At 36.0% G+C, this 17,729-nt stretch overlaps 2 protein-coding genes across 3 annotated transcripts; one reads left to right on the forward strand and one right to left on the reverse strand.

The window, feature by feature from the left end:
- The first annotated feature begins 738 nt into the window (after positions 1-738).
- On the forward strand, positions 739-8,114 carry LOC121238728 (ABSCISIC ACID-INSENSITIVE 5-like protein 2). Its single transcript, XM_041135735.1, has 4 exons — positions 739-999; positions 1,994-2,935; positions 3,048-3,119; positions 7,761-8,114. The coding sequence occupies exons 2-4, from the start codon at positions 2,126-2,128 to the stop codon at positions 7,839-7,841; spliced, it is 963 nt and encodes a 320-aa protein (XP_040991669.1). The 5' UTR covers positions 739-999; positions 1,994-2,125; the 3' UTR covers positions 7,842-8,114.
- Positions 8,115-8,952: 838 nt separating this feature from the next.
- On the reverse strand, positions 8,953-17,410 carry LOC121238727 (protein ZINC INDUCED FACILITATOR-LIKE 1-like). Of its 2 annotated transcripts, XM_041135733.1 has the most exons (18): positions 17,175-17,410; positions 16,781-17,045; positions 16,510-16,550; positions 16,219-16,279; positions 16,021-16,123; positions 15,804-15,906; positions 15,590-15,643; positions 15,442-15,504; positions 14,806-14,855; positions 14,620-14,695; positions 13,967-14,179; positions 12,524-12,611; positions 11,807-11,892; positions 11,606-11,713; positions 10,701-10,745; positions 10,516-10,604; positions 9,493-9,536; positions 8,953-9,250 (listed from the first exon to the last, which is right to left on the reverse strand). In XM_041135733.1, exons 2-18 carry the CDS (start codon positions 16,923-16,925, stop codon positions 9,165-9,167), a joined length of 1,455 nt encoding a protein of 484 aa, XP_040991667.1. In that variant the 5' UTR covers positions 16,926-17,045; positions 17,175-17,410; the 3' UTR covers positions 8,953-9,164. The 2 variants fall into 2 exon arrangements, with proteins under 2 accessions (XP_040991667.1, XP_040991668.1); XM_041135734.1 differs by lacking the exon at positions 17,175-17,410 and having other exon boundaries at positions 16,510-16,683; positions 16,781-16,919.
- Between the last annotated feature and the right edge of the window lie 319 nt (positions 17,411-17,729).

A 17,729-nucleotide genomic window follows, 5' to 3' on the forward strand; every position in this document is an offset into this window, starting at 1 on the left:
TATACCATCTTGAATTATACATGATGAGATAAAAAGATCACTAACATGTCTATCTCATACTCGTAAAAACTCGAATTCGTGATTTTTTATTGATCAAATTCTAGATACAATCTTAAAGTGTGCAAACCACTTACACTCTCCTTAAAAAAAATAAGATATGTTATTAAAAATAAATTTTCATGTGAATTTATACACTTTTTTCAAAAAGAATGTGTATGACTTGTACATCCTAGAACTGTAAATATCATTAATGAAAGTAAATTTTACTACTAAATTCATTATAATTTTGAAATAATTATACTCTTTATCTAAACTTATCATATCAAGTAGTATAATTAAAAAAATGAACTTAATATAAAAAATTAAATTTTAAATAGGCAATAATAATAAAATGTAGATGATATCAGCACCATTTTCTTGAAAAGGAAAAAAAGAGGTATATGGGAAAGTGCATGGGACTGCCTATAAATTCAAAAGTTTTAAGGTGGAGTGTAGTTTTTTGAGTTTGGAGCTTTGCATTTGCAAATGCCAAAGCAAAGCAAGACACATTTATCGTGACGTGTGCCATTTTTGTTTAATTTAATTTAATTTAATTTTAAATAAACCAACCAAACAAGTGGGAGAGTTCATGATTATCCTATGAGGCGTCCCGCATGATAGCACTTATTATTTTATTCACATCGGAGACTATAAACAACAATAAAACGAGCCAATTAACGTCGTCTCTCCGCACTACTATATATTCAATTTGGGCGTTTTGGTTTTTCCTCACTCACTCTCTCTCCCCCCCTCTCTCTCTCTCTCTCTCTCTCTGAGATACCCACCTGGGATGTTCCCTCTGCAAGCGTAGACATTGTACAAACTTGTACATGGATGCATGCTGGTGATGATTTCCTTTCCTCCTCCAAGAAAAAGTAAGGACCAAAGTCTTGGAACCAAGAGTCTATTTCCTATTTCTCAAAGACTCAATCCTCCTTACATAGTTCAGATTCAGATCAAGTAAGTCGCACACTGATTTTTCTTTCATTTTCTTGACCTTCAATGTCTGTTCCTCCTTCTATGTCTTGCTTTTACGCTTGGGGACCACTTGAGGGGGTTCATGATAAGAACATGAGTTTCTTTTTTGAAGATTTTCATTCTTAATTTATGAGGTTTTTTGGGCTTCCATAAGAACACTGATTTTCTTGCATGCAGACCCTTTCCTTTATTTTTCTTGTTTTTCTAATTTTTATCAGCTTCTCGGGTTCTGGTGTTGTAATGCGATGATCTTGTATGGTATTATTAGTTATTTGATTTGATGGTAATTAAAAGTATTATTTTTTCCATCCATAATATTCCAGTACACTGGTTTCTTTGTTTCTTGAATACAAAGCAAATTAATCTGGGCATTTAAGGGGAGCAATTTTTGGGTCAATCTTTTTGGGCTTGAGTTGCGAGTTTTGGGTTTCCGAGGGGAAAAAAGGGAGTAGTGGGTTTAGGTTTTCGAAGGAATTGGTCATTGAAGGCTAGAGCTATGCTCTTTCCTTTTGCATGCAACGGATTCATCACCTTTTCTTCTGAGAATGAGTATGGGTAAGGGGATTCACTGTCTATGGATCGTCTGAATATGTTTTGGCTCTTAATACTACGAATTTTTTGGAAGGTTAATGGTTTCTGGGGTGAGTTTCAAGGGATTTTAAATTCTGAATGTAATGATTTTCTATTTTTTTTATTCCTTTTAATAGGTTCAGGGTTATATAAATTATCTGGCGAAATGGATGCTATAGCTCTGCTCCATGCATGCCTACATATGCTTTTGCACGAAATATATCGTGGATTTATACTTATAAGAAAAATCCAGTAAAGATTTCTATCCATTATTCTCTTGTCTTTGAAGTATTTTGAAATATATGTAGAGTGTATTTTGCATGTGATCTAGTTATTTGAAGGTTTTTAGATAATCTGAGCTCTGATGAAATGCTGGGTGGTTTGAACTTTCGATTGGGATTTTCAGGTTTCTGATTAATGGGGCAGTATTGAAGATTGGTTCAGCAGCTTTCAGAGATAAGTTTGAGAGTCTTCATAGTTGTTGCTATAGGTTTTTGAGTTTGGGATTGGAATGATTATATTAACTGAGAGTTAGCGGATGGGGATCGAGACAATGGGGTCTCAAGGTGTGGGAGATAGTAATGGCAAACAGTCGGAATTCCAGCCATTGGTGCGACAAAACTCAATGTACAGTCTTACACTCGATGAGGTTCAAAATCAGTTAGGTGACTTGGGGAAGCCACTTAGCAGCATGAACCTTGACGAGCTTCTAAAAAATGTTTGGACTGCTGAGGCCAACCAGTCCACAGGTATGGACATTGAGGGCACAGCACAGGCCAATCAAACTATGCTGCAGCATCAGGCTAGCCTTTCATTAACTAGTGCTCTGAGCAAGAAGACAGTGGATGAGGTTTGGAGAGATATTCAGCAAAGTAAAAATAACAAGGAAAAGAAGTCTCGGGAGCGGCAGCCTACTTTGGGAGAGATGACATTGGAGGATTTCTTGGTGAAAGCAGGAGTTGTGGCTGAAACATCTTCAGAGAAAAAAGGTGCTGGTCCTGTTGTGGTTGATCAGAATGTAGCCCCACAGTTTCCACCGCAAGGTCAGTGGATGCAGTATCCACCACAACAATATCAACATCCACAACAAGGTATGATGGGGGTTTACATGCCCGGCCAGCCTATACCACAGCCACTGCACATTGGGGCTGGTGCTGTGATGGATGTTGCATATCCGGAGAATCAGGTAGCATTATCTTCACCTTTGATGGGAACCTTGTCGGACACACAGTTGTCTGGTAGGAAAAGAGGCATCCCAGAGGACATGATCGAGAGGACTGTTGAGAGAAGGCAGAAGAGGATGATCAAGAACCGAGAATCTGCTGCCCGTTCACGAGCAAGGAAGCAGGTTGGCTTTCAAAAGTGTTGGTTATTTCAAATTCCTTGAATTGTTTCTTTGCCGTTTCCAGTTTTTTATTGTGTTGATTTTCCAATGACCCGAAAGATAACAATGTAAACAGGCTTACACTAATGAACTGGAGAACAAAGTTTCACGTCTGGAAGAGGAAAATGAACTGCTCCGGAAACGGAAGGTCAGGTTCTTCATTTGAGATATTGAGCTGTTGCTTGTTTTGATTTTCTTTAATACCTTGCTGTCTCAAAAGCGTGTCTTTTCTACTGATGATTGAAAGAAAATTAGAGTTTTTCGAAGCATTGATATGTGGTACAGGTTGTGGGTATGTCTGATGCATGTTAAGATTACAACTTTAAATGAGTACTACACATTATGGTGGAGAGATGATAGCAATTAAAAATAGAATATTTCATATATAATAACATTCTGTTATACCGTTAAACATGATATAGTTATTTTGTATTAGTTTAATAACTCAAGCATTTTTCTTATTTATATGTTAGCAAAAATATAATAAACCCTTCATGCGTCCCTGTTATAATTGTAAATTTGTAGGCTAATTTATGCTGAAAAAGGGGTCATATCCAAACATTGAAGGTCTATCTGATACTCATTCAAGAATACCTCCCTCTTGATCTCTTCTCTGGATCTCACTGTCGACCTAGCAGTGTCGGATATGCTATTGAAATTTGAAGTGGAAGATTCTTATTTTCTATCTTTGGATTCATTGATGGTGTACCCTACACATACTGGAAAGTTTTATATCATATTCTGATTTACGTACTGCTTAGTCATAGATCATCTTACAAGCAGTTCCTATTTGATTTCTTGTCTTGAAGATGAGAAACACTATTTATTTGTTTACACAAATCTTTTTACTTTAAAAAAAAAAAAAACAATTGTTTTTAGACAAGGCTCAGTAAGCAACAGACAAGGGCATTTTTTTCCTTCTGCAGATTAAACAGTTTCATCTACATGGCTGTATAACACCCACTCAGGCCCACTATCTCTGAGTGTTGGAGACCTAATTTACGACTCCATTTTGGAACTGGGTGGATTATTTTTTAAACACCAATAGCTTGGTGGAGATGAGAAATTTTAATATGAGTGTTGGAGGATCCATTGGCTAGTTAGAAATGACTGAAATTTTTAGTCATGGTTCTTTGGACCAAACCTGGACTACTGCTCTCTTAAACAAGTGTAGGGTGGGCCATAGACTCAATCTTGTAGGAGTGAACGATTTAGTAACTGAGTTTTGTAAGATTTATAATTTTATACCATACATATGTCTTAACATTTTGTAAGATCAATGGGCTAGATTTTCATATTTTCTTGTTTCTAGCTCTTCCTCTTAACTAGGTGTTACCTCTTGTATACTTCATGTATAGCTTGGACTATGCCTATTCCTAATGACAATTTCATGTCTGTAAAATTACTTTTTTTCTTGTTTTGCCTAGGGAAGAAATTAGGAGCCTGGGAAAAAAAAAAAACTGGAAGAAGGATGTTTAACCCACCCCCCCCCCCCCCCCGGCGGGAGTGGTGCTTTTTTTCTCCCTTCTTAACTTTGGGGGGAGGGATGGTAATTTTTGTTTTATTTTTTGTAAGTAGGGGAGGGATGGTAATTAGGAGGCCGACTTTTCTTCTCTATCCTCTTTGCTTCCACCTCCTCTCAAAATTCATTGTCCATATATGCAGGGGCACAGAGGGGCCTTGGCATCCCTATCTCTCCAAAATTTTGAAAAAAAAAAGCTTATAGGAGGTTTTAATTAATTTTCTCACATTGCTCCCCCTAAAAGCAGTTCAAAAGAAAAATAAAATCCCTAAAAAAACTGCTTGCTGGCTTCGTGCATATATGTATATAGTATCATGTCACAGGTGGATTTTTTTATCACTCAATTTTCAGTTGGAAATTTGATGATGTATTCTTACCTGTCAAAAAAAAAAACAAAAAAGGAATTGATGATGTATTCCTGAGTTTTTGGCATCATAACTCCACAAGTTTTGGGAGACTGTCAACTTATTGCTGTTTTTAACTCTAAACCTGTTAGGTGATTTTGTTACATTGGCATTATCATTTAGCTATTACAATAGGAAGTAGAGGTCTTGTTGTTCGGCTCATGGTTTACTTGACACGAACCTGTGGGAGACAATATCCTCCTTTTAATTCTTCTGAAGGGCAAAATTTCTATTTCAAAATATAATTTAAAGAATCTGTCATACTCGTGAATAAAGGAAAAAGGGCTGTGTGGTGGTTTTATTTATTTTATTCTTTCTCTGGCAGTGTGGTAAGTTTATGAGGCTGGTTTTGTTCAACAAAATTCAGAACCAAGCTGATATTGTGTTTAACTTTGAACTCATGTAAGCATATTTCAATGAGCTGAAATGGTGTAAACATTTATCAAATTATAGTAGATATATATATATAATTACTGTAGAAGGTTTATCAAATTTAGATTAGGAAACACCGGATATCCTAAATTCTTGAGAAGCGAAGAAAACATTCATGTGTATGACTTTGTAGCTCTAGTCCAGGATTTTGTTCACAAGGGCCTTTTTTGGTGGATAGGTATACTTATGTTTCTCCTTTTTGATGAGTAAACCATCTATATAGAAATTAAAGTAAAGGGACGAAACTGCAATGCTATGAAGTTATAAGCATTGTAATAAAGGTTCTTAAAATTGCAGTAAATATGAAATCCAAAAGATCTAGGACAAAGAATGGGAGTACAATCATCAACAGATCCAGTCAGAAGGTGATTGCAGGGAAAAAAAGGTTGGACTTAAATTAACCATAGCCAAATGGTTTTCTGAATTTAACAAACTGCACTTTCTGTGGTTGGCTAGTTGATTCTGATTTCAGTTGCACTTATGCTTACTTGAGTTGAATAGCTTTATGCAAATGGCTAACGTGTTCAGAAATATGATAACATAATGCCTGAAACTACAAATTTGGTCTATGAACTGAATGTTAGATTCCAATTTTGTTGTGCTACCCGCCCATGCGGGGGTGGCCCCTTCCCTCACTGGGGTTTGCCCCCCGGAATCCGCCCTGATCCATCCGCTCCCGTTCCACCCCCCACCCATGGCTGTGACCCAACCGGAAAAAACAAAAAAAAAAAAAAAATCACAAATCCACAACAAAATCCACATTCCACAACAAAAAAATCCTTCGCAAACAACAAATTGGAAAGAGAGAGAGAGGGAGAGAGGGTCTGAGAAAAGAAGAGGAGGAGATGCCGAGGAGGAGGATGAAAAGAAGAGGAGGAGAAGAGAGGCTTTGAGAGAAGAACCAGACTGACTGTGAGAGAGAGAGAGAGAGAGAGAGAGAGAGAGAGAGAGAGGTGGGGGGGGGGGGGGGGACTGCATGGCGGGAGGGGGGGTGTTTAACTTAACCCTCCAAAACAATGTCATAATAAAAAAAATAAATTCGTTACCAGTTTATATATATAATTACATATATACTTATCAGAAAAAAATATATATAATTACATATATATTAATTTGGACTGGGCTTAAAGCCCAAGCCCGGGGTGCAGGGTGTGGAGGGGGGCGAGCCTGAGCCCAGACTGCACCTCACCCCCGCTGGGTTTTCTGCCTGTAAGTGGGATTGCCCACGCCTCCCAGGTGGGGCAGGTGCAATGGCTACTCTTACCATGTCTTGTTGTTATTATGGGAACAAAAGTTGCTGATCTAGTGGACATGTTTTGTACACATGTTTTTATTATGTCGACATGGCACATTGGGCCACATGCTGATCTCATAGCATTTGGCATCAATTTTCCATCTCAGATGTGCTCAATTTCTTTGCTGGCTGCTTGGCTGTTATTAAGCCCACTTCCAGCTAGCCTTTAATGTTTTATCATCGTGTTTTGGGTAGTTGAGAAATGATGTCGTTGGTTTGGTGGGTGTCTATCAAAGGCAGCCTGCCTTCTACTTCTATGAATTGTTTTTGGATCATTCATTTGTAAAATTGTAATTTAAGGGATTCTCTAGTAGCATACTTTAGTTATCGCCTTTTTAAAAAAAAAATAAAAAATAAAAAACCTAGTTGTGGAAACAACGAGAAAAAAATAAGTTGAAAGCTTTGAACTTTGTCTGCTAGGTGTGACTTCTGGGCTTTATGATCTTCTGTACCCAGTTTACGCTTATGGAGTTGCCGCTCTTATATGTCATATCATCACAAAGTAATTAAATATTAGTTATTCTCATAGTTTCTATCCTAACCTTTCCCAGGTCACTCTGTCGAAAGGAAATTGACCAAAGACTGCTGTATCAATGATATTAGTTATGATACATATAGGTTTTTCATTCAACCAGCCCATTTTGATCTGAGAATGTATTAAACAAAATTTTTACTCAGATATTCACTCATTCATTCAAATGTGTGGGAAAGTAAGAGATAGAGATTCCCTTTATTACAAGCAATATGGGTTACATTTAATTGGGCAGCAATGGTCAAATAGGATTTATTTTGATCCATACCTTTCTGAATCCAGTCTAAAGTTATGTGCTTCCTAGAAAATTATTTGGCGTATATACCTTTAAGAAGAAGATTGAAAGTTACTCTTTGGGGGACAATTTCTTCTCCCCTTTCTTCTTTCTTTAGTTTGTTACATCTTCCTGAGGCTTTTTATCCTCCATAAAAAAGAAAAGGAGAAGAAAAGGCAGTGTCATCATGACATGTTGCTGTGATTAGGGCTGTTTTCTGGGTTGATAATTATGATTGTCATGCCTGTCGGAGACTCGTTTTGATACTTTTTTTCCCTCAACAATGGAGTACTCATGAAAGTGACGAGTAACTTTGGTTCTTGTCTTGCAGGAGCTAGAGAAAATGTTGCCATCTGTACCTCCTCCCGAGCCAAAGTATCAGCTTCGCAGAACATCATCAGCCCCAATCTGACATCTGTATTCATTCATGGAAGTATGTAGACATGATGCATTTTGGGATGCTCCTTTTAGTTTACTGTTAGGTGGATGAAAGCACTCGCCCAATCTCCCTCTGAATCAACCGTCTGTTGCATCCTTGAGGATGGTTTACTCCTCCCTATTATGGGATGTTGCTTGTATCTATTTCTGTGTCAAATTATTCACCAAAATTTCCATCACTCTTTGTACTATTTCACATTCACTAATGAGTTTTGACAGAAGTTTGGTATATAGCCTCTTTCTCCTAGCCATGGTCTAATCATCTTAAGTTTGGCTCATCGGTTCTTGTTGATAATTTGCTTATTGAGGTTCTAATTGAATTTGCTCCTGCTATTTTTGGGCTTACCCAGAAGTATTATGAACTCCACACATGATTTACATCTCTCTCTCTCTCTCTCTCATGGGTCTCTTTGAAATTGTTATTTAGACCTTCTGAAATGTTCTTGATCTTTTAGCTGTAGGATGTTATGGTTTATGGGGAAGGTGCTATAATTTGGATCTGAAATTCTAACCAAGGTTAAGGTTATCCATTTACTAAGTCCTGTATGTTAGAATTCTCACTTTGAGTAATTTTACGTTCAATCGTAAAGTGCGTAAACGTCGCTTAATCATTTTGAAAAAGAGTGAGATTCACTATTAAAAAATTAATTTTTTTTATGTAAATATAATATTTTATTCACTTTTTTCAAAGCGATTACGAGACAGTTTCACAATTCACGATCATGCTGCAGCATACCAAGGATGAAACAGCCAAGAGAGAATTCAAATAAAAACTCCCATACGCGGGATTGGGTCCCAAAATAGATATAAAAAAGAAGGTAATAGCGAGGAGAATTTAGAAACAAATCTCAGTTATTTTATTTTGACATGTTTTCAATTTGATAATGCAGAGATGCAAGTTTATGCCTAATTTAAGGCCGGGATTCCCGTTATGCTTTCCACCAAATTATTGACAGACATTACTGGCGTGGCGTCAACACCACTCAAGTTGAGGTGGGAAATGGAACATGCGTGAATACAGACAGCCCCAGATTTAACAACAACGATGCATATAGGAAAAATATTCTTAGGAGTATTTCCAGTACTTAAATCATGAAATGGTTATAGATTGCTTTCTTTCTTTCCTTGTAATATATTGCTGCTGACCAATTAGTCAGTCTCAAATACAATGCACGCACACGCACTGATCTACCAACACAAGAAAGAATCATTAATCATCCCAAGAATTTTATTCAACTATTCTTGAGATTTCTCTCTCTCTCTCTCTCTCTCTCTCTCTCTCACCATGTCATGGCATTTACTTCTGAGCAAGAAATGGTTTGAATGTCATCAGCACCCCAATCGCCTCGATCACATTCAAAACGAAGAAAACCATCTGGTCACCTATATTGCAACACCATTTGCAAAGCTCAGCTCACACATTTCAGTTCAGATTAACTATTATTGTTTTCATTGTGCTGGTGAAATAATCACATGCAGTTTTCACTCCATAAATATGAGGGATGTAAAGATTGAAATAAGTAAGACACTAACGAACTTTGTATTGAATGCTAATGAAATAAGTTGATGCCAATTAACGAAAATCATCTCAATAAATATGGTTTTAGATGAATGCAGCAACATACCTGGGAGGAAAACAGCATGTTGACGCTTTTGTGCCCAAGAAAATCTACACAGACAAAGGAAATGCAAAAATCAGAAGTCTAGAGTTCCCCATAAGAGAGAATGTAGTAAAAATATAAAAGGATAAATACACTTTGCACCCCAAACTACCATGGATTATGCTTTTCTCAAATATAAATATGGCAATGTACAAAACAATGCAACGTATATCATACACGTAAAATTATATACATGCTCTACAATTCCTCCAATAGATTGGTCATGGTGTCTTCATCATTTAAAATCAACCATGGGTAGGGTGCACATAGAAGGATAAGTGACCTGGTTCAACATTAGCATGGAGAATTTCTTAAAAGATTAGGAAATGACAGATTTAGTGGGTACATGCCACTAAAATACACCATTATTTAGTAATTATATGCTCTTTTTTTTTTTGTCAAACTAGGTAACAGTTGTGACACAAAATTAGATTTAGTTTTTATTTCAATTAACACATAAGTAGGACCTATATAGTTATTTATACATATATAATCTTCTTCTATATATAGTATTCAATGCATGTGTTCATTTGCAATGGAACATGACTGTAGAGTCCATGCTACTTAACCATATACAAATATTTCCAATGAAATGGATCCCGGCTGTATTTCAATGGCTAGCAAAACATTTATTCCTAGCATAATTATGTCATGAGCATTAGGGATGGCATCAATTTCAGCCAAAACCAACGTTGGCTACTTTGCGGTTCACCCACAAAACTACGATTGGCAATATTGATCTCCATTTTATGACCAGAATACTAACATTTTTTACAAGCATAGATTTAAATTATGGGAAAAATAATGCTAAAAAAAGGAATTTTATTATGTCTCATATGAAATCTGATTACTAAATATGAAGTGTAGTTTAAGAAAATTGTCAACAATGCACATTTAACAATGTAAAGCCCTATTATAATCCACAAATGGGTTTCTGCATCACCAACAACCTAAAATAAGCGCCAAAGAAATTTAGAGGACACTCACATTGCACCACCTCCAGCTGGAGCAGCTGCTTTGAATAGAGACATTGCGGTCATAGAAATACCATTAGCAGCTCCTCTTTGGTTTTGCTCCTATTGAGTTGACATAAAAATATTTTGTGATTACTGCCACTTCAAAAGATATCAAGAGAAGGAATTACATTATGCAAAATGAGGAAAGAGGAATACCACAGCTCTATTTTGCAAAATGAACAAGGTTGTTATAATGGACACCTGCTTATGAAGAAACATTAGAAACTTCAAAAACACATAATCTAAAAAATTTTACTATGAGTATTAGTAATATGGAAATATTTTATCTCATCAGCTAAGAAAATATTACCCTACCTTATACTTTCATCTTTCCATTCTGGCAACATTATTGCTGTTGCACGCATAAATATAGTATGGCATCTAAAGAACTAACAAAAACTACTGCTTAAAAAATGCTCTCTTCTTCCTTTTGCTTACATCTAGCTCTATGTAAAACCTAACTCGTGACTGGCATAGATTTTGACACTTATGCATTAAACAATTAGCACATGACCCACAAGCATTATCCTTTCACTTGGCCACATGGCTTGCTACACAAAGAAATACCAATATGACCAATATATACCAATATATCAAGAGTTTAATACCTATTTTCAAAAGTATGATACTTTCTTGTAACCAGCCAACAAAACACTAGAGAAGTGACACGATGTTCGATTTTTATTGTCCATCTTCAAAGTGATAGTGATAAGAATAAACAAACTGTAAACAAGAAGAATGTGTTGACTTAATGTAAGGATATTACAAATGCTGATTTGAGGTACATTAATCTGTGAATATCTAAGCAATACCTTCTACTACAAGCAATAAAATCTAATTTTCATATATTGAATTTCAATATATTTTAGTCAAAAGTCTATCTGAATGACTAGCATCACACGTAATTAGTCCTAGAGAGACCTTCTAATACAAGTGGATTCTCATTTTCAGATAATCAAAATGTATCTCAGCATCTTCCGATCAGCCTACTAATGAAGCTTGATATCGCGGCGGTGAATTTTTAAATTAAAATGAGTTCTTTAAGACGTATATGGACTTACAGAGAAGACATTCTTGAACAGAGAAGCACAATTTAGTAAGATGGTGAGACTGAACCCAGATAAGAAGGTCATGAATGGGTAGCTTGCTAACAAAGGAATGGATAAAACCTGCATATGGGATTTATAAGCCCAAAATCGTGAGGAAAGACATGATTATACAGAAATGAGGTACAGATCAAGTACAGAGATTTGAAAACTTACACCTGCAATGCGCATTACCATTGTGGGCCCAATATATCTCTCCACGTATGGATATAAAGAAAATTGAAAAACGAGAAGGCCAAAACCTAAAAATTCATGTATGTGATCAACAATAATCCGACAATTGTAATGAGTGATGGATGTTTCAGCACAAAGTATCTATGTTTATGGAAACACCCACTATGTTTAGCAATGAAGCTGCAGATGCATATAACTTTGTTTTAAATATGATTATAGGGATGCATTACAAACCAATGACAAAACTGAAGTGCAAAAGTAAAAGCTAAATTCCATAGAATTGAAAGGGGCAATTTAAGTGCACAAGTGTATTATCCTTCTACTCTTGAATTGTTTGTGAAACCATATATGGACTGTACATTAAAACATCATACTTAATTTTCTATTAAAGAGGTTGAAAGGAAAATATATCATTAGATTGAGTGGATGATGCAATCCTTGAAATTTCTCGTCTAGAGATTCATATTGGTAGAAACATACACAACTCCTTCAATATCCATTAAAGAAGTGTGTTTCCTAGTAGTAGAGATAGAACAACCATTTTTAAACAAGTTCTTTTTAAAAAAAGAAAAAATCTAACAGATGGTATAGATCTGCCCCTTCACATTTGATTCAAGAATGTGTTAAAAAGCTTTTGGGACAAAAATATGAATTGATTAATAATTAATATGAATGGAGGCATAAGTATAAAATAAATACCTGAAAATGAAAGAACTTCGCCGACATCATTGGTTGAGTAGCTCAAACCCCCAAGATTTCGGGGGCTGACAGCCCATAATGAGAATATCTAAAAGAGATTTTGGTTTAGTAATATCACCAACTTAGAAATTCAGAGACAGGAAAGGCAAGAAAGAAATGAAAAAGGTTATACAACATCCGTTTCTTTGCTTATAAAAGTAGAATTAGCCTTAATATCAAAGTCAAAAGTTCTTCATTGAGGACTGCAAGAATAACAGGCATCTAGACAAGATGAAGGGAGGGAAGAAAAGAAGAAGAAGACCCCTGCTGGAAGTAGTAGAGTAAACAAACTATGGGAGACAGAGAACTTGTCATTAAATGTTACCCCATTAAGAATTTAAGACATCAAGATCATATAGTGACTTGGGAATGCTTGTCAAGAGTCATAAAAATTCTGAAGGACTCTGGACCAGAAGTTTTCACCCAATCAGCCATCATCTGATTGGAATCCCAATGGTATTTTCACTTCCATCAAAGGGTTGAGTAGAGGGGGTGAAAATCTCAATGGAATCTCAAGCGAACTCTGCTCGTCTGAACTTGGCCCATCCTCTTTTCAGCATATTTAGGTCTACATTCGAAGAAGGACCGCCTGTACTTGGGTTATCTGTTTAGACACCCAGCTTGACCTATGACATAATAGGACTTGGGACCTTTTTTTTTAGTACGAGGGACTTTTTATTCTTGGCTTTGAGTGTGAAGGACTGAATGGCTTGTTTATCATCTTCTTACATGAATTTGGAGTTGAGACTAACACTAAAAGATAAAAACTGTGATTCCCCTATAACTTCTAGTCTTCCCTTCATTATTTTTTCAAATATACAACTAAAAGAATAAAACATAATCGATTATCAAATGACTCCTTCGCGTAAGCCTTAAAAAGAGTAATATTTGTCGGTGCCTGAAAACTACATGATGATCTATCTAACTCTTGCTAGAAAACCTTTCATTCAGCAAAATATACCATCACACAGAAACATCAAGTGCATGTCAGGATGTCCCTTGATGTAACCATTACGTCTAACAAGGTGTATCCAGCAGGAGAAGGATAGCTCTACCTTTGGTGAGTGGAGCTTCTAGTCATAAATAGAATTTGTGGATTTTTTTAAATTGGTACTTTAAGATACACCGTATTTGTTGACTGTGTACTACAGTTATTCCAATTTTACAGAGAAACCAAGAGGAAAAAGAACAGTAAACTTTGTATGTATCCAATAATGGACACACAGGCCAACTACACACATCTTACAAAAAAGAAAAAACCAGATATTCACTTTCATGAGAACATAGATCAACCAGAAAATATCCGTGGAAAACTAATATGCAAGAGTAGTGACCAACCAAATCATGATAATGTTCATAAGTCTACAACAAGATATAAAGAAATCATTTAAAACATTTTCATACCTCCGTATAAGCCATATCATGAAGTGAGAAAATACAATAAACAATGATAGCTGACATCAGAGGCCAATTCTTTATGAGGTTTTCCTTTGCAGTTGGTCCTGTTCCTTCAATTTGTTCTGTTTTTTCATTTATGTTAGAATTGCAGGACCCGGTTTCTAAACCCTCATCTAAGTCATCGGGTAATGTCTTTCCACCATGCATGTGCAGCGTTTCCTGTAAAATCCAGCTATTTTTAGACAAATATGTGCTAACTAGACAATAATAGTCCAGCAAAGTAATTCTCAAGCAAGTGCAATTATATTAGTTGTCGACCGCCATTCGCAGTGACAGCTAAACAAGAAGCCTTTCTTGAACAATCATTGCTTTTCCACTCAAAAACAACAATATTTTTTCCAAATAGCAACTTTAGCTCGTGAACAATTTTCAGTGTAAGTTCGTTACGGAATCCAAAGATATTAAAAGCAAAACAAAGTACTGATTCTAACAACATTTTAATTTAAAACATAAAGACTTCCAAACTTCAACAAAAAGTTTTAGTTGAATCGTAATAAGCTAGAGAATTTGAGGCTATTAGAAACATCTATTGTGATGATAAGTTGTGAAAAAAAGTTAGATATTATATAACTACAGAGCATTAGAAACAAGGAAAGTACCGGAAGCCAGAAACAACCAATGGATACTGCCAATGCAAAAAGTGATATACAAAGGCAGGGCAAGAAGTATGGGAATCTGCATTATAAATTTTAGAATGTTAATGAAAGTATAAACATCAGCCAGTAGTGGAAATAAGACAGTCCCTCTGCATGTTACCTAAATGTTCCTCAAAAGAAACACTTTACCTCCCAAATAAAGATTCCTTGGAAAATATATTTGGATATTTTTCTGCTGGCTGAATAACAAATTTGTGCAACAAAAACAATAGAGGAATCAGTAACAAGTATAAATAGAGAATTCTGCAGTTAAAAGAAGTATAAATAGAGAATTATTCAATCTGAATTGTGACTCCTTATTTCCAGCATATGGACCAATTGGGTGATATTGTCGTTAAACAATTGGCTCATTCTTCCTTCAGCAGTCTTTGTATCCAAACTGAGCATGTTTGATCTCTATGCCCAGCTTGAGGGTTCTTAGAGTTCGAGTAAATGATATTGTTGTTATTGTGTTTTTCTATATTTTTTCTCTTCTGGGAGATTCCAATAAGAGCAATTATGTACTGTATGTGCTATATGTTTTTAACATAAATAAGTGAAGGTGTGTGAAAGAAGCACGATCCTACACACAAAAATTATCGCAAACTTCCTTTCTCTTGCTCTTTTTCTCAAACACTACCCTAGATATTCAATTTCTATCCTTTTAACTGGGCCGTTTCCTTATTTCATACCTCCTGCATTAGAAAATTTCCTCCAGTTCATGTGAAAAAACTGTCGCATTTTCAAGATACGTTTTCCCCACAAGAGACCAAGAAATAGAAGTACCTGTGCGAGAAATCCTCCCAAAGCAGGGCCAATAATCAACCCCATGCCCCATGCTGTAGTAATCTGAAATTAATCATAATTCTTAGTGCTGATAATCTACAACACTTCAAAGAACTCAATAGACTATACATGGGTCAACGAGACTTACTGCTGATATCCCTAAAGCTTGGTATTCTTCGCGGAAAACTTCACCTGCATATGCCTGGTAGGGTAGGAAGTTAATGTATGTATATGTGGTAGGAAAACTAGACCAAGCAAAAAGAAGGAAGCAGTCCAAAAACGAAAAGCAAGATGATTTGCAATCCAAGAACAGAATGGAAATATTTCCAGTATTGCAGTGCTCAGTAAATCATGCACTGTACCTTTATTGGTCCAAGCAAACCATTCAAACTTCCAAGAAGAAACCTTGTCGTAACAGCCATCCAAAAATTGACACTAAGGCCAAACAGTGTGTTAAAAATAACCCTGTTTCAAGAATTAAAAAAAGAAAAGAAAATCATAGATAAGTAGTAGAGGCATTTGAAGAAAATATTCAAACTCAAATGCATATACATGAATTGTCAAATGGTGGGTACTAACACTGTGATACTCCCTATAATTATAACGGGTTTTCGACCATAGCGATCAGCCACAATTCCCCAAAAGACAGATGTCAAAACTCTGCCAAGCATAAAGGAAGACCCTTCAAGATATATGGAGTGGCTTGTTAGGATTACTTCTTCAAGATTACGAAAAAGGTATCGCCAATGAAGAATAAAATTGTGCAAATATTCTCACCCACATAACCGGCGTAATAGCCAATGTCTTCCTCTCTTTTTGCGATATGAAAATCCCTAATCTGCAAATAGAAATTAATAGAAAATCAGCAGAGATTAAATTCTTGAATAATGTTCCTAATGATTAAAGTTCAAAAGGTTGGAAAGGTTATATCTTCAAGGGTTTTTAATTTCGTCACTTCCAAAAGAAGAGAAATTTTTCTGATTAATTAATAAATTCTACAACTCCTATACGAACATGCAATTTTGTCCAAATTTTTACCCAGCATTTTGATGATCAGAATGGACTCACCATGAAATAAAGGAACGGAAAGAGAGATGATATTGGCAGCGCTGGAAAGAACATGAAGATTATTCAGTAGGGATCACATTAAAGGGTACAGTTGCATGCACGCTTGCAAACAATATCTCACTGTTTCCAGGAAACTTTTTCCCCTTAAAATTACATCATTTTAGGATAATTTTCCTGTTCTTAACAAAAGAAGAGAAACATGGTCCTGAAGTAAACACCAGTGAGAAAAGCGCATGAATACAGGCACTGATTATTGGGTGAGAGTGGTTACCAGTACAAAGCACAACAACCCATGTAGACACAAGCTCTCGGATGGGAAAACCTCTGTGTAACTCTTTATATTGATCCACTTTGCATCCAGGACAATTCTCGTAGTAATTCTTCTTCAGCAGACTCGCTGTACAAGGTTCTGCCATTCTTGACCGAGCCAAAATAACGATACTTTGGCCCGAAATGCCAGCAGCACTACCTCAAACTCAGTCCTTGTATCGGTAAAAGAAACAATCCTCCTTTCTTCTCCAAACCTATTCACCAACCTGCAAATAAAACGAAAAAAAAAAATGATTTCAAGACTGTCATGTGTTCTTCAGGACCAAAGCAAACAAGATTTTCCTTCTACATATGCTGGAGTTAATATTCATAGAAATCAGCTTTCAAAAACATACTATATGCTCTCGGAATGAGCCTTGTTCGTCACAGCTTGGTTTAAGGGAAGTCGGAGCAAGTACTTAAACGAGTCAAGAACGTCAGATTCTGCAGCTAGAACACGAAAGGACCATCTTGGCTGCGGCAACTGGCATCATTGCATGCGTCAGCCGAATGAAATTATAAGGATAGGACGAGACACGACCTGTTTCTTTCCTTTGTTATTGCCATTGTTTTTCGATGGCAAAGGAACTGGACAACATGATGTCTGTCCGCATCAGAAGAAAGAAAAGTAGAAATGAAACTCGCAACCTTACAAACAAAAAAAATGCAAATAATAATAATAATAAATAATTGGCCACATTTATTTGCAGGAGGTCACGTTTATTTATTACTCACAAGACAGCAACGAGTAAAAGCGTATTAATTATGGCTAGGTGGGATTGATTGGTCCCATTTTGTCAGCCTCGCTGCTGTGTATACCATCCATGTTATTATATAGAAAATATATTTATAATTGTAATTATGTAATTATTTAATAATTATGTTGAAAAATAATAAAATATAAAATTTAC

The sequence above is a fragment of the Juglans microcarpa x Juglans regia genome, chromosome 7D, assembly GCF_004785595.1.
Source record: "Juglans microcarpa x Juglans regia isolate MS1-56 chromosome 7D, Jm3101_v1.0, whole genome shotgun sequence".
NCBI lineage: Eukaryota > Viridiplantae > Streptophyta > Magnoliopsida > Fagales > Juglandaceae > Juglans > Juglans microcarpa x Juglans regia.

Bases quoted from the DNA above. Each gene is read 5' to 3' on its own strand.
- LOC121238728 (XM_041135735.1), top strand. From the start codon at position 2,126: ATGGGGATCGAGACAATGGGGTCTCAAGGTGTGGGAGATAGTAATGGC. The intron at 2,936-3,047 runs GTTGGCTTTCAA...CAATGTAAACAG, and splicing joins GTTCACGAGCAAGGAAGCAG to GCTTACACTAATGAACTGGA. The intron at 3,120-7,760 runs GTCAGGTTCTTC...CTTGTCTTGCAG, and splicing joins AACTGCTCCGGAAACGGAAG to GAGCTAGAGAAAATGTTGCC.
- LOC121238727 (XM_041135733.1), bottom strand. From the start codon at position 16,925: ATGGCAGAACCTTGTACAGCGAGTCTGCTGAAGAAGAATTACTACGAG. The intron at 15,644-15,803 runs GTACAGTGCATG...CTACCCTACCAG, and splicing joins GTTTGCTTGGACCAATAAAG to GCATATGCAGGTGAAGTTTT. The intron at 14,696-14,805 runs GTAAAGTGTTTC...TTTATAATGCAG, and splicing joins AAGGAATCTTTATTTGGGAG to ATTCCCATACTTCTTGCCCT.